This window comes from Phoxinus phoxinus, assembly GCF_949152265.1.
Source record: "Phoxinus phoxinus genome assembly, chromosome: 11".
NCBI lineage: Eukaryota > Metazoa > Chordata > Actinopteri > Cypriniformes > Leuciscidae > Phoxinus > Phoxinus phoxinus.
This window is the reverse complement of record NC_136886.1, coordinates 29,927,140-29,948,608: the sequence shown is the minus strand read 5'-3', so window position 1 is coordinate 29,948,608 and position 21,469 is coordinate 29,927,140. Positions and strand designations below refer to the sequence as shown.

Sequence of the window (21,469 nt, the reverse complement as noted above, 5' to 3'; positions counted from 1 at the left end):
AAAAAAGGCAAAATTTCCTCAATAACACTTTTAAATAACTTATTCTACATTAGGTTATTTACCAGATCATTAATGTTATATTTACCAGATAATTAGAAAAGTAAAAATTAGTTCATAATAAGAAATAGCCTACGTGAGAATGTTTCAAATGTCTGTCTTTTGCTGCCTTCACGAGCTATCGGAATTGTCGTAAATAGCTACGAGTTATATAGTAAAAATGGATATGAACGCCCTCTGAAGTCAAAATTTGAATGCGAAGAACTCGTAATCACAACTTCAGAAGTGGGAAGTAGGAAATGTCCGATAGAACATTACAGTTACAGGCAGTTACAGTATAACATCTATCTAGAGCAGAGCACGATTTCTGGTTGACCTTGACTGACCCGTGCGCGCGCCTTGATGAGATTTAAGTGTGACGCGTCAAATCCACCAATCGTCTCGCTGTCCGAGAAGAGATCATGACCGGTCGATGGTGTGAGATCTTCAAACCTCCAACACTTACATCACAGTCCATCTGCCCATCTTAATCAGAAACAAATACTTAGGAGAATAGCTGGGTTGAAGTCGCGTTCTTGAATGAGTGCACCGCTTTGTTTTACGGCATTAAACTTTGGAAGTACAAACTAATTGAATATCCTCAAATGACATTATGCGCCGCGTCTACTCACCGACAGATAGTTTCCCGTAACTTAAACTGCCTGGAGGACAAGCAAGACACATTTTGAAAGTGGAATATTTTTTTTTCTTCTTCTTTTAGTGAAATTCGTGTTCGATAATGAACCCTGTAAATATGAGCAGATTGAACAACTCCATCTACGGGGATCACGCAAATCCGTATGCGGCATTTGAGAATCCGCTGTATAAGAACTACAAACCTCCAGCCCGAGATCTCATCCAGCTCCCCAAAGCCGTGCTCTACCTGATGATGGCCGCGGTGGTGGTGGTCGCTGTCGCTTATGCCATTGTGGGACATTTAATTAAAGACCTCGTTTTCGACATCTTGGGTAAATCTTTGATTAGCTGTTAAAAGTGGCCGAAAAGTTAGCCGATTGTGCTTGTCAAGTAATGTGGTTGTCCAGTAGTCATGGTGATATATACAAATATTATAAATATTTAATTATTATAATTGTTATTATTTATTTCAAAAGATTACACAAAATCTACAATAAATATAGTTCAAAATTCAGCTAAACTGTATTTAGACTACCATTATGGCAAATGATTGAAGTTGCTTTGCATGGTTTGTTTGCAGACTATTTGATTTGAGTTATTTAATATTGATGTAGTTATTATTTTAAGTGTGCTATTATAGCATCTAGCCCAGACCTGCGTATCTCCATCTCATCCAATAAGCGAAATAGTGATTTTTAAAAACTGTGATATATATGTCATTTCCTACATTCATTTAAGCATACTGTCTAAAACATGACTGTTTACTTGGTGTTCATGTGTATAGTATAATTTATCAGGCATGAATCATGAGAGAAACAGATCTCATTAAATAATCAGTCTTCAGTTAGAACATTTTTAAAATTCCCCATAGATAGATAGATAGATAGATAATGCTTAATATGGCTAAATAGTATATTGCTATAAAATAATCTTAATTTAGGACTATTGACATCTTTGCATTGTGATTTTATCTTCATGATACTTGGGCACCTTCCCCACAGTTCTCATTGTCATCGTGTAAAAAGAAAATATGAAGAAAAAAATAGATGCAATGTAATAACATAATAAATGCAATACATAACATTTCTACATAATTTTTTTCATTGTCGTTTTAAAAAATATGTATTACAGTAATGAGGAATCTCGACCCATTACAGTAATGAGAATTTGAGGAAAATGTGCTTTAAAATAGGCTTCACTTTCTTATTTATTTTTTCTTGAGATTCACACATACTTGCTGTGTATTTTCCGTGTGTTTCAGAGTGGGCTTTGGGTCCAGACGAGGAGATCTTGAAGGCCAGCAGTGAGGCAGGTGATGAGGGTTCAACGCACATGCCACCAGTCCTCACACACTCCCACCCCAACGCCTTCCACGTTTGGGATCAGGATGATGTGGTCATCCCCCTCTCTCTGGATCACAGCCCCCAGGCCAGCCCTCTTCTGGCTGCCATCCCATTTATTCCTCACTTCTTTCCCTCTCCTCACAGTGTGCTCAACAGCCCCGCACTCCACCAAACTCACCATGGGGAAAACAAGAGCCCCACCAAGACCCCACATGAGGCCTACATCTTTCCTTGACCCAAAATTAGAGGACATGGCTCCACTCTATCACACGTATCATTCCACGAGAGAAGAGATGGGCCTGATGAAGTTTGAACTACAAAACAATGGCTCACTCTAGATTGCAGTCTAAGACCAATTCACTCTTAAAATAATAGTTCACCACAAAATAAGAATTTTAGAACAACCATTTTACATAAAACAGGATGAAGGTAACACTTTATTTTGATGGTCCACTTTAGACATTCTACTAACTATAAGTAACTTTACAACTACATGTCAACTAACTCTCATTAGAGTATTAGTGGACTGTCTGCTTACACTTTATTTTGATGCTCCCCAAAAGACATTCTACTGACTAAGTAACTTTGGAAGTACGTCAACTTATTCTACTAACCTTAACCCCTAACATAACATCTACTAATACTCTAAAGACCGTTGGTTCACATGTAGTTGCAATTTAATGAGAGTTACTTATAGTAGAATGTCTAAAGTGGACCATTGAAATAAGCTTAAATGCCTCTCTTTCAATAGATGTTCTGTTCAATGCCCGATGAACAGTTGTTGGTATTTACCACATTTGCAAAAGCTGGGCCTTGTCCTGTGGAGCATGTGAGGATGAGTAGCCTGTTCTTAAAATAAGTGCTGTTGACCCTAAACGACCTCAATAAGCGGAGAGCCATGCCAGTCCAAGCCGCATTACCTGCCCGGTAAAATAAGGACAGGGTGAAGACACTGCACCATCACGTCTGTAGGATTGTGCCAATTCAGGAGCAGCCTTCATCCTGAAGCCAAAATATATCCTCAGAACATGTTTGAACTGTTGGATCATTCAGTTCAACTCAGGATAACCAGCATTCGGCAGTTTATGGATTTGCACAGAAGGCCTATTTGGAAACAAGTAATACTGAAACTGAATTGGATTCGGAATCCAACAACTTATTTTCAAGGTGCACTAAGCAAAGGCTCTGTTTACACCTGGTATTAAGATGTGTTTTGGTCAATCGGATCACAAGTAGACGAGGGAGACACATTCCCTTTTTCACTTGGTTTTAATCCGTCTCTTTTGTCCACTTTAAACCACTTCTGTCCTGATTTTTTCTTCCCTTCCCATGTTTACACATTAGGTCAATAGGCGGAGAGTAGACGGTCTTTTGTGGCTGTTCGAACACATTCGACCACATGAGCGTCCACACTACGAAATCAATCCGGTCTAAGCTCAAAATGTTTTAGACCCCGTTTACACCTGTATTTAGCGTCGTCCACGTGTGATCCGATCACACTAACCGCATCTTAATACCAGGTGTAAACAGGGCCAAAGGCTCTTTTCTAACTTTTGTGCTATTTTTTTTCTCCAATATAGCCTATATAGTGTTGGAGTGTGTTTAGGCTCCAAAAGGAAAATGAACACTTGCAGAGCACCTAATGCAAGTAAAAATGTGGATTTTACCGAAAATCATGAAAATGTAAAGTTTTGTGTGTGGTAAAAATATTTATTACATTTATTTATTAAAATTATATATTAAACTTATATATATATGTATACACCTGGCCATTGACAAGTGTAGCAAAACATTACTTTTGAACCCTGTTGTGTTTTACATACCACACTCTTTTCAATGCATGTGTGTCGCTCCTATTTTAGTCATGTTTAATGTTCTGAATGTAATGCTAAGCTTTGGCACCATTCGAGGATCAGCTTAACTGACTATAGCTGGTCAAAAGCAAGAGTTAAAGTGTTTAGTAAGGATGTTATCAGATTACACTCCCCTTTTTTTGCCCTGTGAGTTAAACCTGAGTGGGAAACGGTGACAGATTTAGCAAATCACACCCTCTCACACTTTATACATATCTATATATAGCGTTGGATAAAAAAAAAAAAAGTTGTCTTGCCCTGGTTTCCTCTCTTATAGAATTCAAGTTATTTTATACATATTTACAAATGTTTTCTGTATAAACACTGTACTTGTTAATCTTTGGACTTAATGACATTTGAGTGCTGGTGACCTCACCTGTTCACCTGTTTAGATATCTGTCGCTGACTGTTGTTGTTATCAAACTTATTGTGATGTTGAATATGCTCATATACTTGATCTCATTCAAAATATAATTCTATTTTATTTTCCTGTTGTTAATCAATTTTAAATTTATCAAGGATTCAAACAAATGATCTCTGCAAAACCGTTTTTGCAGTAAAAGAATATTGAGATCAAATGTAACATGTGGGGGTTGGGGATAATTATAAAGCAATATGATGGTTAAGGACAATTAAACCTATTAGTTACCGGTTGTAGTTCATGCTTTAATGTCACAGGCAGGAAATCACCCTGCAGGTGGGTAGAGAAGGCTTAGCATTACACTAATACTAAAGAGCCACTTAAAACTGCAAACTGACCTGGTCGCCCTCCACAGAGTTCAGACCCGTATTACCTAAATGGCAGTTTAGTGCAACAAAGAACAAAAAGCTATCATTTTGAAAAAATAAAAAGTTATGGAAAATAGTTCAATAAAGGTATCATGAATGTTTAGTTTCACATAAATGTCTTTTTTTTGGACCAGATATAGGTTGTATAAGCCAAAACATCTTACACATACAAAATGGCTTCCTTTCAAACCCCTTGGAAGGCTTTACATAATAAAACCCAAATTAAAAGGGGTCACATATTGTAATATTGTAAAGGACTTTGCTAACTGTTAAATCAGGGTTTTGGAATAATAAAGATTTGACCAGAATGAATTGAGGACAGTCACAGCATGTGCAGAAAGGATTAGGGCTGGCGTCCTGACTGCCAAGGATATTATGTGAAGGCTGGGATTCATCGGATTAAATCACAAAGCTTAAAATCACGCCATTCTTTAAGCACCATTCCCCTTAAATTATATACAACATCGGTTAGTGCCAAACTGTAGGTTTCTTTGCGAAGTCCAAATAGACACAAGTCAGATACGGCTAGCAGGTGCCCAACTTTGTGGAGAAACCAGATCAGGTTTTATACAAAGCCATTTAAGTTTGCATTAAAAAGGCCAAAAAAAATTATTTGCAACATGTCAGAACACCCACTATGGCAGGCATGCTTAAAAAGAAAAGCCACAGAGTAAAACTTGGCATGAACACAGATTAGTGTTGACATGATCCATAGAAAAACTTAAGGGACCAAAAAGTAGTTTAAATGAGTTTTAATAATCACTTTAAAACACTTACACTTTAAAACACTTACAGGTCTTCCAAACAAACATTTAAAACTCATAAATACTTAATTCAATAGTGCACTTTGAATCTTAAGCGCTTCTCTAATTTATAGCATTATCCTAAAAGACCTGGGTCAATATCCCAAAGTCACATTAAAACAGTTTAAGAAATTTCAACCTTAATCATCGTTAATCATCGTCTCTGGAAATATCACGCCTTTTAAGAACAGCCCTGTAAAGAGAGGTTCCTCTAGCCTGGATAAAAGTAACAGTCAGCTGTTTCTTGTTGACCTCCACGTGGGCAAAGCCACCCAAGGTGCCAGCGTCACCATTGAAGAACTTGAGGTAGCCTTGAGGAACCCGGTTGCGGTGCCGCACGTCAGGATCCATGAAGTTACCAGCTCCACTAACCACATAACCGATATCAGACTCCTTGATGTACTGAAAAGGCAAAGTTGAGGCAAAAAGTCAGATATATTGAAATAGAATAAACTGATCAAAAGGGTTCTTGTATACCTACTTGTAGATTGTGATCATGGCCACACAGGTAAGCAGTGGCCTTGTACTTTTTAAGCAGTGGTCTCAAGCTCTTTAGCAGACAGTCGGTTGGCCCATGCTCTGATATGGACCACACTGGATAGTGGCCAGCCACCAGGAGATAGTCGGCCTTCGACTTCGCCAAGCGTTCCTGAAGCCACAGCAGTTGTCTATTGGCCTGAACACCACTTTTGGGAGCTCTGGGCTGCTGGTCAAGGAAATCGTCAGAGTTGCCACACAACAACACAGTGTCCAACATGATGATGGTCAAAGTGCTGCGTGTTTGAGGAATGCGGAAGTTAATCTCATAATAGTAGTATGGGAATTTCCTGTGAGACAAAATGAATGTTAAAACAGCCTATTTGGACAAGAACAGGGTGTTTGCCAAGTCAACACGAAGCACAGCTGCATTAACAGTAGAATAGCATGGCAAATTGGCTTATGAGCCAGGAAACCAAACTCAATTAGACAGGCCTAGATACGTTGGCTCACATACCATCTCTTTGACTTTTGGCTGTACTCAATCTGAGCAAGGACGTTTCCTGCATGGTCGTGATTGCCAGCAACGACGTACCATGGAATATTAAGAGAATCCTGAGTGTAGACGTCTTCAAACGTGACCTACAAAGAGCATAATGGGACCGTGGCCTACATTAGACTACTCTTTAGCACTTTCTAATCCCAGCACACATCTAAAAATGGTCACATACTCAACCACTTGTGAGAAATTAGCATTTAACAATTTAACAGAATCATGCATTAATTCACAAAGACGCACAAAAAACAAAAACACTGCATTTAAAAAAAAACTCATATGAACTAAATTCCCGAAGCCAAACCTGGAATCTAGGGTCATTGACATCACGGACACCCTTATAGTAGAAGTTGTCACCAAGCGCTAAAATGAAGTCTGCGCCCATCTGGGAAGCAGTTTTGGCCATCATGCGGGCAGTAGCCTTCTCTATGGGGGTAACATAGGGAGGATATGGCAGTCCACCCCAGTCCCCCAAAACTAGGAATCTGATGGATGACTTGTTACCTGATTAAGGCCATAAAAGGGCAGGGATGTAAACACTTGGTTACAAATATCCAGAACCATAAAAAAAAAAAAAAACATTTAACACAAATACTCACTTCCTTTAGCTTCCAGGTCAATGTATGAGGAGTTGTAGCAGAGGACCCCAGGGAGAGCAGTTAAAAACACCAGCATTAGTGGTGACGCCATCTGTATGGAAAGACAGAAACAACAGCATATAAAGTTCACTACCCAATTTCCACACACACCTGAACTGAAACACAAAACTCAAGCAATCTCATGTTGTAAGAAACCACCTACACCAGCAGCTTTTGCTCTTTGAGAGTCCTCTCTCTACACCTCATTATCACTCTACAGCATTACCTCTATATTTATATCATTCTGATCATCAAAAAGCCACGCCCTGATTTCAATTGCAGCTGTTTTCTTTTACCCCATGATCACCTTGACCAATGGGATCGTGGGAACCCTGAAGCTGAATTTTAAATAGCATACAACACTCTTAAAATAAAGGTAGGCTACCTGTGATATAAAATATTTTATTTAATGGTCTCAGAAGTGGTCAAAGGGGTGTTTTCAACAATAAATGTTCAGAAAAATGCAGACTACGGATGATCGGGTCAAAGACCATGTAGACTTATCCAAAAAGTGCTTAACACAGTAGAACTAACAGTCATTTGATAAGCTTAGATCATTACAAACCAATCACCAGTTGTTTTAGTAGGTTGTATTCGTATTGAGAATTTCAACAACATACCAAAATGGGGGTTTCGCAGCAATGCCATGGAACAACCATTTTGAGTTCCACAAAGAACTTTTAGTTAAGACAACAGTTCTTAAAAGAACCTTTTTTTTTCTTAGTGTGAAGAAAATTTGAAATCTAATCTTTAGATCCCTTTTCCACTATAAAGAACCTTGTGCAATGGAAAGGTTCCATGGATGTTAAAGGTTCTTAATGGAACTACAATAAAATACCTTAATTTTTAAAAAAAAAGAGCAGCACACTACTCTTAATAATAATAATAATTATAATATATATATATTACTATATCTGTAGTATGATATTATTCTGAATACATAGACATGCAAACATGTACATATACAATTTCCCAATGATGTGAAATACAAAATACCGTTTTAGTTTAATTATCATTTAAATGGTATTCAAACAGAAGAAGGGGAACTGTATCCTAAAAGTCGCCTGATTAAACTATAACTGAGAAATAGACATAGGCTTGTGGTTATTAAAACATTATGACTGTATAAACTTTGACATTATAATTATACAGAGTAGATAAATAAGACTCACAATGTGTGGCTTAGTCCTTGAAGTATCCTTGTGTGAGTGATCCCTCCACTGGATGCTGTGTTTCCTCTCTTCCACTATATATCAGCTCCCATATAGGGATGGGTGTGTGTATGCATGTGACTTAACCATGCAAGAAAAGCATGTTCCTACTGATTCAATGACCACAGACTCATGTGACAAATACATTTGTTTCAAACACTGCTAAGATTAAGGTTTCCACTTTGGTATTACTTCTGTTCTGTTTTTCTGTTCCGTCCCCATGTCTGAAACAACTATAGACCATAAATGCTGTTTAAATCACACCAAGTTATTTACACAATAAAACCCATGAAAGATTTTGTGACTTTTAGTTCTCATCAGCTTTGAGGCTATGCTAGTTGACAAAATGTAGAGCATCAGGCACAGACGTTTGGTGACGCAGTCAGCGTTCCAATTCATCCCAGAGGTGTTCAGGTTTTGTGCAGGCCAGTGAAGTTACTTCACACAAGTCATATGGATTTTGTTTTGTGCACAGGATCATTGTTATGCTCTGGAATAGAAAAAGGGCCCTCCCCAAAGTGTTGTCACAAAGTTGAAAGCACAGAATTCTCTAGAATGCTATTGTATGTTTTATGATTAATAACTGTCCTCATAAAAATGACTGGAAGAGCATCTGTTAATATCTTATATCTGTTGAGGGATAAGAGGTGTCCACATACTGTTCAGTCAGTATATGCTCCAGAGTAACATTTTTATATTTCAGTTTAAAATTCATAAAACAACTAACTTTATATTTTCATTCGAGGCACACGTCAATAATTAACCATGTTAAAGCCTAACATGTTTTTTTATTTTTATTAAAGTAAGTGTTTATTGACCTTTTAGACAAAAAAAACTCCATATGTTTTTGATTGAGTATAAATCAGGCTTTTAAGGCTGCTAAGTGCTATAGTATGATAATGGAAAATATATAGCTCATACTTTAGGCCCAAACTGAGCAAAAATATGCAATTTGGTGAAGCTTTTGACATGTAGCCAAAAAGTAAAATGATGGGGATATAAACATAAAATGCAATGCAATGATGATTGAGAGATCTAAATAAAGTTTGCAAAAGCCTGATGCATCATGTCGATACATTTTAACACAATTTAAAAACAAAATGATGCATGGATAATCAAATTGCTTCAGTCCAGTAAGTGTTCGTCTTGAATTGTTACTAACAATATAAAAGTTGTTCTTATGCTTAATCACTAAAGGTTTCACAGCACAGGTATACCACGACCCAAAGGGTGGGGTTTATAATTGGTCAAAATAAATAAAGTATGAGTAGGTATGAACATGTTTCAAAACTTGTCAAATGAATCAAGAAAGCAATTAAAAATAGAAAAAAAGGTTTATTTCTGCACAGGTCAAATATATGACTTACAACATCCACCTCGGAGAACAACAATTCCTGCACTTGCCTATTTAACAGTGAATCGCTACATTCTACATAAAAGATGATACCAAGATTAAACCGAGTAACGCAAATCAAACCTCTTAAAACTCCAAACAAGGAACAGCTTGAGTGGTTTCAGGGAAGTAAACAAAGTCTGTTCATTCTATTGTCCACATTCAGTCAAAAAAAAAAAAAAAAAAACACCTTCTCAAATTTTAGAGGCAAAATTAGAGGATGACTATAAATATACCTTTGGGGAAAAACAGAATTATGTGACACTTAATTCCCATTTGAGTCACACCAACCATTCAGGCACAGACAGACCTTCCACCATCCTGATGTATTATTTCCTGAAACTAGTGGTGAATCAAAACCATGCTAATTCAGTTACCGAGGAGCCGTTCAAACGGCAAAAGTAACACAAACAGTATAAAATCTCAAAAGGTTTCAACTCAGTAGGCTATAGAATTACAGAAATGACTTTTCAGTTGTTTGAAAAAGCATCTGTACATCCTCAAGCTGGGAGAGCGAACGGAACATTTATCTGTATGTGTAGTCTGTGGTACTGGCTCCACTGCTGTAGCCGCCCAGGTTGGGGTAGGCGCTCTGGGTGAAGCTATAGCTCTGATTTGTTGTTCCAGGTGGCCCGAACGTTGCTGTACCAGGTGGTCCACTGTATGCTATTAAGAAAAAAATCAAGAGTTTCAGATAGTTCTGGCTTAAATTATTACACAGCGTGTCAGCACTGAAACTCACCTGCATAATTGAAATCAGGTGTTCCTCCCATACCCATGCCAGTCCCTTGATATCCATAGCCGTAGTCTGGTCCAACAAGAGGAGCTTGTTGATTTGTTGTTTTGCTCTGGTTTTGACTCGGATTCTGGATCTGACCCTGGCCCTGACTGAGGGGTTTTTTGAATTGTGAATAGGATTGAGAGTACTGATTATAATAGCCAGTCATTGGTGGAGGGACAGCCTGGTAGACGGCCGCGTTGATGGCAGCGGTCGCAGACAGGTCCTCCTGGGGAACCATAGGTGTGCTGGAGTTGGTAACAGACACGGCTGGGGTCAGTCCAGCAGTAGTGGTGGAGCCTGAAGAGACAAATGGATAGAGTTGTTCAGAAGACATCCACATTAGAGCAACAGACAATATGCCTATAATGACAAGTCACAGGCGAAGTGTTGGCGAAACTCCTAACAAGGCCACATATTAAGGTCTGTGTAGATTAGACAGTAAGTAAAGATAAAGTAAAGATCTGAGAGACTTTGACATGGGTCAAATTGTTATGGCAAGGCGACTAGGTCAGAGCATCTCGTAGCCAGATACCTTCAGGGATCTAGTAGAGACCATACCTCGGTGGGTTGTTTTTTTATTTTTATTTATAAACTACTGAAGCATTTAATGATGTTAGCGTACCTGCAAAATTGCCAGTGTTGAATCCTCTGCCTCTACCTCTGCCTCTTCCTCTACCTCGATTGCCTGCATTGTAAGGTACTCCAGCCATACCATAGCCCTAAAGAGAGAGAGAGAGAATATATATATATATATATTTTTTTTTAACAAAAGGACAAAATAATATTAGACAAAAGGCTAAAAGAAGCTCAATGAAAACATGTTGTCTTTACCATAGGAGGGAATCTCTTTTTCTTGAGTGGGTCTGCAGGAGAACCTTCTGGAAAGAGCTGTTCTAAAGCCGCAAGTGCTGCGTTGGCTTTGGCTAATTTCTTATTTGATCCAGAGCCCTGGAATTTCTGCCCATCAACCTCCACCTAAAAGAGGGAAAAACACATGCACATAAAATATGCATAGCTGAAAGTTGTTTAAAGCGAGAACAGCCAGAAAACATGTCAACTGAGTAATTTTAGCAGCAGTAACTGTCCTCATGCTTATTCAAGAAAATCATCATGAGAAACGGGATTGAGGGCAACGGAAGGAACTTTATTTTATTTTTTAAATAAGAATATATTGCAGAATGATTGCACAGTTGCTTACAGTCTGAACTGGGGGTTGAATGACAGGAATATAAAGATATAGGTTTTGTAGCTGCGGTGCTTTGTTTTCCACGAGTGAATGCAAACATTAATGTATAATATTTTATAAAAGTATTTTAAATTAAAGTTATGGCATACCAAAAAAAAAAAATGTATGACATGCCTCGTAATCACTTACAATGCATCTGCAGCTTCATGTGGTAAATCGAAATGGGAAGAGGTGTTCTTGCAATACTGAGTCACTGTAATAAGTGATTTATAAAAAGAGCTGTTGAGTTTGGTAAGAGATCTCAGGCTTCTGTCATTCATCATAATGTTTTTACGTCATATCAAAGAAAACAAGTTCTAGCTACACACAATTTCAGTGTATCTTTAAGAATATAGGATTTTAAAAAAAGACGCTTGAAACAATGGAAATTATTGAAACAATTTATTCACATAACATATACTGTTGAGTTGCTCAAGTTGTCTTTGACTGACTGGGTTCCTAGAGAAAAGGGAAAAAAGCTCCGTTTTAACAACGAATTATTGGACATATGACGAGCGATTTGTGTCTATCTTCCATTGATGAATTACTGCTAATATTTATTTTGATATTTTCTTTAGTGTTTTCTGTTGCAGATAATTGAAAAACCCAATATATTTAGCACTATAGTGTCATTTTACTGTCTGAATTCTTTTCCTGTATTTTTTGTTTGTTTTGTTGTAATTTTAGGTGGCATAAACTGCATCTGAGATTTAAAACTTGGGATTTTTTTTTAAAGTCTCCAAAAGCCTCTATTCTCCCCCATTAAAGGTAAGCAGAACATTTAAAACTAAATTTAACATTATTTTGATTTTACAGTAGTTTATGGATTAATCTAAAATTTCCCCCCTTTCCACTTTTTATTCATTTTATACATCTTTTCCCGTGATGACAAAGCTGAATTTTCAGCATCATTACAAGCTTTAGTGTCACATGATCCTTCTAAAATCAAATATGCTGATCTCAATGTTGGAAACAGTTTTGCTGATTAGTATTATTGTGGAAACAGTGATATATATATATATATATATGTATTTTTTTTTCAGAATTCTTTGTTGAATAGAACATTTGAAATAGAAACTTTTGCAAGGACTGTCACTTTTGATCAATTTAATGTTTCTTTTTCTTTCAAAAAACCCTTTCTGACAGCAGTGTATAATACACTCCAAACATGGCACAGACCGCTTTTGCTGTAACCATGCACTGTACCATTGCTTCCCCAGTAGGTACCACCCAATATGTCTTTGCAACCCATCATCACTAGCTTTATTCAACATGTCTAACCTCAATGGTGAAGGTCTTGTCATTGAAGCGCCCCTTGACAGAGACAAGTTCATATTTCAGACTTCGCCGCTTCTCGTTGAGCTCCATGACAGGATTCTTGCCATGTTTGGTGAGGATGGGTCCACCCTGCAAGATGAAGTGGAACCATTCATGCCAAACCAAACTCCCAGAGTGTACAAACACATCAAACCCCAAAGCTGTTTAAGGAGGATCAGTCTTTGGACGCTAACCTCAGTGCCGTCATCAGACCCTGAAGGAGTGGTTTCATCGGAACCAGAGGCTGCAGGTGCGGCAACAGACTGGCTCTTATTTTCATCAGCAGGTTTAGTTTCAGACGGCAAGGGCACACCTAATGCCAGCAGCACCTGTGTGTTGTGAACATGGCATATTACAACAACTGAAATTTACAGTTCACTTTTTACACTTATTACATCTTGTAAAAAAGGTGCATAATAGAGCCCCTTTAATATAGGTCTCAGGTGTCCCCAGAATGAAGTTTCAGCTCAAAATACCCCACAGATCATTTATCACACCATGTTATAAATGCCCATTTTTGAGTGGGAGGAAAAAGATGCTTTTTTTCTTGCATGTATCTTTAAATGCAAATGAGCTGCTGCTCCCCGCCCTGCTTTCCAGAAGAAGGCGGAGCCATTACAGATTGTGCCTCGGATACTCTGACAAAAACTAATAAAACATCTGTTTGGTTTTGATTATCACCCTATCGCAGTCACGCTCACGTGACATTGCAGTTCTTCATCATCATGAGTTTATCTGCATGCGTTTTAAACGCATATCAGTCTGAACTTCTGATATATGGTTTTCTAAACACAGACATCTGAAGCACGTGCACAGAAATCTGGCTGTCAGACAGCGGGTCCCTTGAGTACCAGCACACTCACTTTCTGGGCGACATGAAGCTTGGCGCTGCGTTTGGAAGGGCCTGTAGCCTCATACGTTATACCATCCACCTCCACAGCCATTGTGAATTGAGGTTCATGTTCAGGCCCAGTCTGTGATGCCAATCTGTAGAGGGTCCCAGGCCGGAGCTGGTTCAACTTCATTAGGGCATTTGCTGGTTCGCTCTTTTCTACCAGGAGTAAGCACAGGTATATAGGTCTTATTTCACTGAAAGATGAGACATGCTATCATTTTCTACCATTAAATATAAAATTCTGTAACAGAAGGGGGTGCAAGAAAGGAGACTGAAATTGAGATGCATACCTTTTCTTGGAAATTTCGATTTTATTTCAAGATCCCCAGCATCATAAACTTCCCTTGGTCTCTTTGCTGGGAAATCACCCACTGCAATTTAATTTAATGAAAGGAAGCATTAAATAGGATAAGAGACATATGGAAAACAGGATTTTCATAGGAGTTCATAATACCATGAAGAAAATGGAAAGGTCTCTCTCCAGTGCACACAAACATTGACCCATTTTTGTTTTCGGTTATTCAAAAAAAGGCATCATTCACTAATTAACATTTTGTTTCAATGTCTATTCAGTGTTCAACTTGACAATGTGACAAAAATGACAATGTGAACTACGCCTGTAGTTTTCATGTGAATAGTTTAAGCAGTCCTAATAGGGTTTTTCTACATATAGAAGCTTTACAGATACAGAAGCAAACACAGCTTTTTAATTCAAAGAGAGGAAAACAAGTAAAACTGTTTTTGAACAGCCTGTTTAGGACACCAGAAAAAGTTGCTTTGGTACCTCTGTTGTGTTCGCTGAGCATTCTAGAGGCTTTGGAATTGAGGCGGTCCATTCCAAGAACTTTGTAAAGCTGCCCAAAAGCTGACAGCCTTAAGGCAAACTAGGGGTGGGAGGAAAGCAACAAGTTAAATGTAAAAAAGGCAAGTGTTCTCAAATGTTAGAAATCTTGTAAATGTCTTGTAAATCTTGTAAATTTTCCTTTTTGAAGCTTGACAGACATGGTCACAATGAATAGTTACTCTGTATAGAATATAGTATTCTACAATAAAAAAAACACTATATAGGTTTGGAATGACATTGGGCCAAATAAATAATGACCATTTTCATTTGTAAAGTTTATTGACTAGTACACTGTAAAATAAAGTCAAGCTATAGTGTAGGATTGCAAGTCACCTGGGCACTCTGGGTTATGTCTTCTCGCTCTTGCAGTGTAAGATGAGCGCCAGCATCAGTGTTGTCTCGCTCACAGGGATCAGAAATGCCTGGACCATCTGAAGAGAAGGCTCATGCTCAGTATGACTCAAAACACACCAACATATGCTTAGACAATGCTTTGCTTCAGTCTTTACCCTCCATTAGAATCCCTGACGCAAGACACTCTAGAACTCTCCGGAACGCCTCTCCGGGTCCTAGCAGCCTCTCGCTGGTTGAAATGGACTTCTGACACAGCAGCTCAAGAATCTGCAGACAGAAATATGAATAAAAAAAAACATACTCAGAAATGTGACCAGTATATTTATAAAATCATCAATGTCTAACTGCAAAGATATCTTGTTTGTTGTTTGGGATTGACTCACCCAGCCTTTGAGCGGGGCCCACGTTGAAACACGGGAACACAAATCCCGCAAGATCCGAATCACGACGACACACGACTCAACCCCGGACACTTTAGCCTGTTAACCCAACAAAGAGCAAACCTGTTAACACTTAATTATGGATCTTGAAAGAACTTCTAGATACTTTTTAGAGGACGTTTTGTATTAAGCAGATCAATCTGGCCAAATTATAGTTTCTGACCAAGAACGAACAAATTGCAACCTGGGTAAGATACATCTGACATTTAGACGGAAACAGGTTATACGCAATTCAGTTTAAAGCATTTATGGACGTTTCAATATTCAAACAGCCTTTAAAAGTATTTCTCAGAGAAGCTCAATGTGCAAAAATGTATTTTCCCCAGGTCAAAGGTCAGATTAAGTTACAAGTCGACTTTTAGACAAATAAAGACGGGATGCAAACCTGGAACCACTTGGCCTGGCGGAGAGACGCCAGAGAAGCCAGGCATTTCTGCCTGTCCAGAGCGTCCTGCGGAGAGCTTTCCGCGCACGGTTCTAGTGACGAATGGAGTAAGAAGACAAGGTACAGTTTGACCAAGGGGGGGTTCTGTCATCTGGCCAGGGGGAAGACGCAGTGTCCCAGTGCCCACAGGCAAGAGGAAGAGGGGGAACTGTTCAGGAAGTAATCTAACACAAAGCCTAGTATGCACCTAGCATGTCAGTTTTAACACTGGTTAGTGACCATCTTTATTTTACTCTACTTCATTAGACATTTCACCCTCTTCTTCTGTAGGCCAACTGCGCCCCCCCTTCCGAGACAGAGAGTTTCCAGTTGGTCAAAAGTCCAGCGCCCCTAAAATTGACAAACTAGAAGGCTTGGTTGAGAAAGTCAATTTGCAACCACAGGCAACAAAAGCAATACTTTAATTTAAATGAATTCAGATGTGAACAGGGTAAATACTGCAGCAAAATACATGTGAAACCTGTTCTAGACAAACAGATTGCACCTTATTAAGCACAAGTAACAGTTGTTACATAAAATTAAGTTAGCTGCAATTGTCTAAAAACAAAGGCGTACCCACTGTAGAATATATATTTTTTATCAATCAACAAGCACCTCTTAAACTATGAGCCTACTGACTATTTTTTGCTGCAATGCAAACCCTTCGTAACGCTTTAGAGGTGACGTTCGGAAGTTTCAATGTTCAACAGTAAAATGTTGAACAGTAACGAAGACAATGCTTGTAAATTTTAAATGCTGAAAGCATCCAGTATTTGGCTCAGAAAGAATCACCACTTATCCAGCATCCAACAATTAAGTGCAGCAGGACTGTCCTGCAGGACCTTTATTTTCACTCTTCTGATGGTACTGAAGGTCTTTTGGGTCCTAAAATGAAAGTGTGAGATCATACCTCCAGATGACTCTTTTTCAACCTGCTCCCTGACCATAGGCGAGGTCAGATGGATGCTCAGTTTCAGCATGGGCTCGTTCGTGCTAGTAACAATAATAGCAGCTTCTTGGATAGATGGAGTGATGACATATTTCTCCTCAGTAACATCCTTTCGAAGAAAGCGAGAGGACAAAGTGCATGTCAATTTACCTCTTCATAAATATTGGCTTATAACAACCCGCCTTGCATGGAATCACACACACTTGAACAGTTCTATACATACACTGTTCAAAAGTTTGTAGTTGGTAGACTTAGCTCACTAAGGCTGCAATTATATGATACAATAAAAACAGCAATATTGTGAAATATTTTTACAATTTAAAGTAACTTCTATTTAAATGTAATTTATTTTGATGGCAAAGCCGAATTGTCACCTGCCATTACACCAGTCGCCAGTGTCATGTTCCTTCAGAAGTCATAATATGAAAGAAATTCTTATTACTTTCTTTTAGTTCTTTTTTAGCATTCGTTGATGAATAGAAAGTTAAAAATAGCATTTATTTGAAAAAGTAAAAACAAAATGATTAATGTATTTTCTGTCACTTTTGGTTAAAGTAAAGCATCTTTGCTGAATAAAAGTGTTCATTCTTATAAAAAAAATCTTACTGACAACAAACTTTTGAAAGGTGGTGTATACATTGCCCCTTGCATGTTTATTGAAAACATTATCCAATTTTATAATGTTTTCAAATATCAATACAAGTGTAGTGTTGTTAGCCCTTTTTAACTTGTTCCTACATTTGAATACATTCTGCAGAAAGATGCCATTTGTTCCTCTTAATGGGTCTACTGAAACACAAGCAGAGCTATTTGCAGACATTCATTGTACTGATAATAAATGCTTATATAATGATAGCACTGAATAATAAAAGGTGAGAAAAACCTTAATGAATTCCGAGAGTTTTCCCGAGATCAGCCTGAGCAGAGAACTGGTGGGCATATCCCTGGAGAGCAGCACCAACTCTAACTCCAAGTTATCTTTCAGCAGGAGTCCTTTAGCCACCAGGCCCACTCTCAAAACACCACGCAGTTTACTTTGAGGTGAGTCACTGCTGGGAAAACAGCATGGACTGCAAGCATGAGTCTATACTTCGAACAAAACTGTAATATTAAGTATCTCGCAATAGATTAAAGAGATAACTCAACCCAAAGTGAAAATGATCTCTTTTACCCTCATACCATCCCCAATGTATATGATGTTATTTATTCAGATAAACACAAATTAAGATTTCTTGGAAAATAATCCATCTCTGTGAGACCATATAATGCCATTGAATGATTGCCATTCATTTGATGCTTTAAAAACAACCACAACACAGCGCTTGTAACAGTAAACCATACGACCCCAATGGATGAATCAATGTCTTCTGAAGTGAAACAACAGGTGTGTGTAGGGTGACCAGATGTCCCGAAAAATTCGGGACAGTCCCGAAATCTGAGCTGTTGTCCCGAATCCCGAATCCGGCCCTAATTGTCCCGAAAATTATACTTATACAAAATCTTGAATAGAACTTGTATGATAAAACATTAAAAACTGTCCGTGGAGGTTGAGTTTCTTTTTATCTTAGAAAAAAAGAAACAAAAACAGATGCCGCAGCCAAAAGCAGCCAGTGTATTATGATATATGAGCCAGCCCGGGAGGAGTGGGTGGGGAAGTATCCATGGATTGCGACAGCCTTAAGCCATGAGAGTAAAGCGTTCTGCAAAGTGTGTAGGAAAGAGTTTGGTGTTTCTCACGGAGGGGAGGCAGATGTCAGGCTGATCATGTCAAATCGTTTTGTCACCTTTTTGTTTTATAGATGATGAAGAGAGCGCTAGTTGCAGCAGCCGCGAGGACAGTGAATGCACAGGCAGCAGTGGCGTTTCTAGACCACAGTAACTGGGGGGCCAAGGACCACTTGTGCTTTTAAAGGCACACCTTTAAATACCTAATTTCAGTATGATTTCAAGTCATTTTTCATGTCATGCAGCATCACTTCAATCTTTAGATGCTAATAAAACAATTTCAACTCAAATTAATGTTTCATTATGTTTCATTTATTTGACAAGTAATTTTATATCGTTTGACCAGCAGGCGTCACCAGCGCGCGGTGTTTACAATTTTTTTTTTTAACACTACATCCTGGAACAACTTTCCAATCAACCAATCAGATTTGAGGAACAAGTTTAGAGCCAGGGTGAGGTGCTTCAACATCAGTCTTATTCACCTATCATTTCCCTCTGATTTTAGGGAAAAGTTATGGGTAGGGTTAGGTTTAGGGGTAGGGTAAGGACTACATTTTGGGACAGGAATGTTATTGCAGGATCAACAAAATATGTTGATCCAGGAACATCTTACCGGTACTTGGAAAAATCACGGTGACCATGTATTATCGTCACAATCGCCTTGGTGTGCTTTTTCAAGTGTCAAACAAGCGAAAGACATTGAATGTCATTATATGGACTCACAGAATGAGATAATTTTTATTTCTGGATGAACTATATCTTTTAAACATAAAATTAAATGCAATTTTTGAAAGTCTAAATGCACTAGGGCAGATGACTTCTATGACCAACACCCATACCTTTCAGTATCAGCGGCACTGCTCTCTTTTTCATTTAACCAATCAGAGACGGACTTCAGGGCACACTCCATGTGAGACACCATGCTCTGCACTGAATCCAGCTGCTCTGCGGACGGGTACACCGTTGTGTGCTTGGCCTTTATATAGCGATCCTCGTTCACAAACGTTCGCTGAGGCGGAGGTCTCATTGGTGGAAGCGGCTGAGTAACACAAGTGTTGAATTAATGACACTGGAGCAGTTGCACTTCATTTATTCATGTGTTTCTCATTCATGTTGGAAACAAAGAACTAGTCTTTTAAGGAGATCTAATCAATATTCTGTAAACAATTAATTTGCATTGTAAAATGAATATATTGGCATGACATACCTCCCCTGAGTGCACATTCTCATCTTCCCACTTCCTGTACTCAACGATGTAATCATTGTACTGCCTGAGGTCTTCTTCATAACACAAGCAGTCATACCAATAACGCAACTCTTCATACCTGCAACAGAACTTGAATTTAGTTTCATTGCATCTTTATGTTGTTTATTCAATCAGCTCAGTTTGTCAAGATACCACTCGGTGGATTTAAAGAGCGTTCCCATCTGATTTTTCCAGATATTTGTGAATGCTGGAAAAAACTTGGAATCATTTTATTCATTAAATTTTTTTTTAAATAATCCATGATTGTAATATTTAGATTTATTTTAAACCTGAAAAAAAAAAAAAAAAATCACAATTATAAAATTAATTTGTGCTAACAGGTTTTCCATGGACATTCCAAGCCTGTTTAGAAGTACGTTTAGTTGTAAGAATAGACTGATTTACCGATCGTAGTCGTGCGGGTGCAGGCGGTGACCCTCCTGCATGAGATTATCCCAGTATAACAGCTCATCATAGGCCTGGTGCTCGTCCCAGGAGGCTGGTGGATGAGGTGGAAGAGGTCCTTCCCTCCGCCTCGGAAAATGTCCCATTTGAGCCATATCCATCAAACAATTATCTGCACACAAGTCGCACAATGTTGACAGACAATAATACAAACAGACAAACCCACAACATGCGCGCGTTAATAAGCCAGTGAATATAAATGATTCTCTTTGGTGTTCTAAAAAGGTTTAACGTTCATAGCGGATTCTTATTAAAACTCCAACTTCTTAACACCACAAAGGACAATATAAAACATGCATCAAATATAAAACATCTATCGCGTCATAACAAAACATTCGTTATCGGAGAAGCACGCTAGCACGCGCACGAACGAGTCATTTGGTTAAACGCACGACGTGAAACAACCATTCATATTTACCTGCAAAGCTGCTAGTGTTAACAAAAACTCGAAGACGTCTTTAAGATCACGTAGAGTTTAATATTGCGTGTCCGTGTGTTTCTCTACAAATCTAAACAGATTTGTTTTACTCACCATTCGCTCAGTTTTTTCAATGGAAGCGAAAATGCTCAACTTCCGGGCCACGCTCTGACCCCCGCAGCGCATGCGCAGTCAACTTTCTCCACGCCTAGAGGAAGTATATGGAACTGCATTCACATTCAGATATTATTTTATTTGAATAATTATTAATACGTCTTTGCTGCCTTTACGCCAAAATTAGTTTTTAACAGTATGAATGTAAAATATGCCCTCTGAAGATATAATTACAACAACGGCTATTAGCTATTATTAGCCAGTGCTTTTTGAGACATTTTCGTGTTTTACTTTTTCATTTCTTTTTTTACTTTATCTAGCCTATATGATTTCAACCATAGGCCTGGTTTCACAGACAGGGCTTGGACTAAGTCAGGAGTAGGGCTTAGTAAAATTAGGATATTTAAGTAGCTTTTATAAATGTGCCTTAGAAAAAATAATAATGGTGTGAGTCTAGAGACAAAACAATGGCAGGTTATGTGACAACTTAAATATAACATGTTTATATTTCATATACATCGATGTTAAATATTAAAA

The 21,469-nt window shown here is 38.3% G+C and overlaps 3 protein-coding genes across 7 annotated transcripts; 1 reads left to right on the top strand and 2 right to left on the bottom strand.

Annotated features, from left to right (window-relative positions):
• The first annotated feature begins 471 nt into the window (after positions 1-471).
• LOC307006864 (uncharacterized protein) lies at positions 472-4,692 on the top strand. The gene is made up of 2 exons (XM_079628313.1): positions 472-1,004; positions 1,934-4,692. The coding sequence occupies exons 1-2, from the start codon at positions 776-778 to the stop codon at positions 2,248-2,250; spliced, it is 546 nt and encodes a 181-aa protein (XP_079484439.1). The 5' UTR covers positions 472-775; the 3' UTR covers positions 2,251-4,692.
• A 518-nt stretch (positions 4,693-5,210) lies between these two features.
• On the bottom strand, positions 5,211-8,400 carry acp5a (acid phosphatase 5a, tartrate resistant). 2 transcript variants are annotated; one of them, XM_079629092.1, is made up of 6 exons: positions 7,295-7,394; positions 7,093-7,183; positions 6,798-6,997; positions 6,455-6,579; positions 5,942-6,287; positions 5,211-5,862 (listed from the first exon to the last, which is right to left on the bottom strand). In XM_079629092.1, exons 2-6 carry the CDS (start codon positions 7,181-7,183, stop codon positions 5,611-5,613), a joined length of 1,014 nt encoding a protein of 337 aa, XP_079485218.1. In that variant the 5' UTR covers positions 7,295-7,394; the 3' UTR covers positions 5,211-5,610. The 2 variants fall into 2 exon arrangements, with proteins under 2 accessions (XP_079485218.1, XP_079485219.1); XM_079629093.1 differs by lacking the exon at positions 7,295-7,394 and adding an exon at positions 8,304-8,400 and having other exon boundaries at positions 5,396-5,862.
• A 1,257-nt stretch (positions 8,401-9,657) lies between these two features.
• On the bottom strand, positions 9,658-21,013 carry ilf3a (interleukin enhancer binding factor 3a). 4 transcript variants are annotated; one of them, XM_079629563.1, is made up of 19 exons: positions 20,933-21,013; positions 20,341-20,512; positions 19,897-20,014; positions 19,529-19,728; positions 17,848-18,016; positions 16,926-17,073; positions 15,977-16,068; positions 15,535-15,630; positions 15,307-15,418; positions 15,131-15,228; positions 14,738-14,837; positions 14,244-14,324; positions 13,922-14,109; positions 13,253-13,387; positions 13,023-13,148; positions 11,348-11,491; positions 11,139-11,235; positions 10,478-10,813; positions 9,658-10,401 (listed from the first exon to the last, which is right to left on the bottom strand). In XM_079629563.1, the coding sequence occupies exons 2-19, from the start codon at positions 20,499-20,501 to the stop codon at positions 10,262-10,264; spliced, it is 2,541 nt and encodes an 846-aa protein (XP_079485689.1). In that variant the 5' UTR covers positions 20,502-20,512; positions 20,933-21,013; the 3' UTR covers positions 9,658-10,261. The 4 variants fall into 4 exon arrangements, with proteins under 4 accessions (XP_079485689.1, XP_079485691.1, XP_079485690.1 ...); XM_079629565.1 differs by having other exon boundaries at positions 17,848-18,013; XM_079629564.1 differs by having other exon boundaries at positions 17,848-18,013; positions 20,819-20,988.
• Positions 21,014-21,469: the final 456 nt, after the last annotated feature.

Excerpts from the sequence above, each read along its gene's own strand:
- LOC307006864 (XM_079628313.1), top strand. The coding sequence starts at position 776 with ATGAACCCTGTAAATATGAGCAGATTGAACAACTCCATCTACGGGGAT. Across the intron at positions 1,005-1,933 it reads CCTCGTTTTCGACATCTTGG|AGTGGGCTTTGGGTCCAGAC; the intron begins GTAAATCTTTGA and ends CGTGTGTTTCAG.
- acp5a (XM_079629093.1), bottom strand. The coding sequence starts at position 7,183 with ATGGCGTCACCACTAATGCTGGTGTTTTTAACTGCTCTCCCTGGGGTC. Across the intron at positions 6,998-7,092 it reads TGACCTGGAAGCTAAAGGAA|GTAACAAGTCATCCATCAGA; the intron begins GTGAGTATTTGT and ends GGCCTTAATCAG. Across the intron at positions 5,863-5,941 it reads GCCATGATCACAATCTACAA|TACATCAAGGAGTCTGATAT; the intron begins GTAGGTATACAA and ends TTGCCTTTTCAG.
- ilf3a (XM_079629563.1), bottom strand. The coding sequence starts at position 20,501 with ATGGATATGGCTCAAATGGGACATTTTCCGAGGCGGAGGGAAGGACCT. Across the intron at positions 15,229-15,306 it reads GTCAGGGATTCTAATGGAGG|ATGGTCCAGGCATTTCTGAT; the intron begins GTAAAGACTGAA and ends CCTTCTCTTCAG. Across the intron at positions 10,402-10,477 it reads ACCTGATTTCAATTATGCAG|CATACAGTGGACCACCTGGT; the intron begins GTGAGTTTCAGT and ends TTTTCTTAATAG.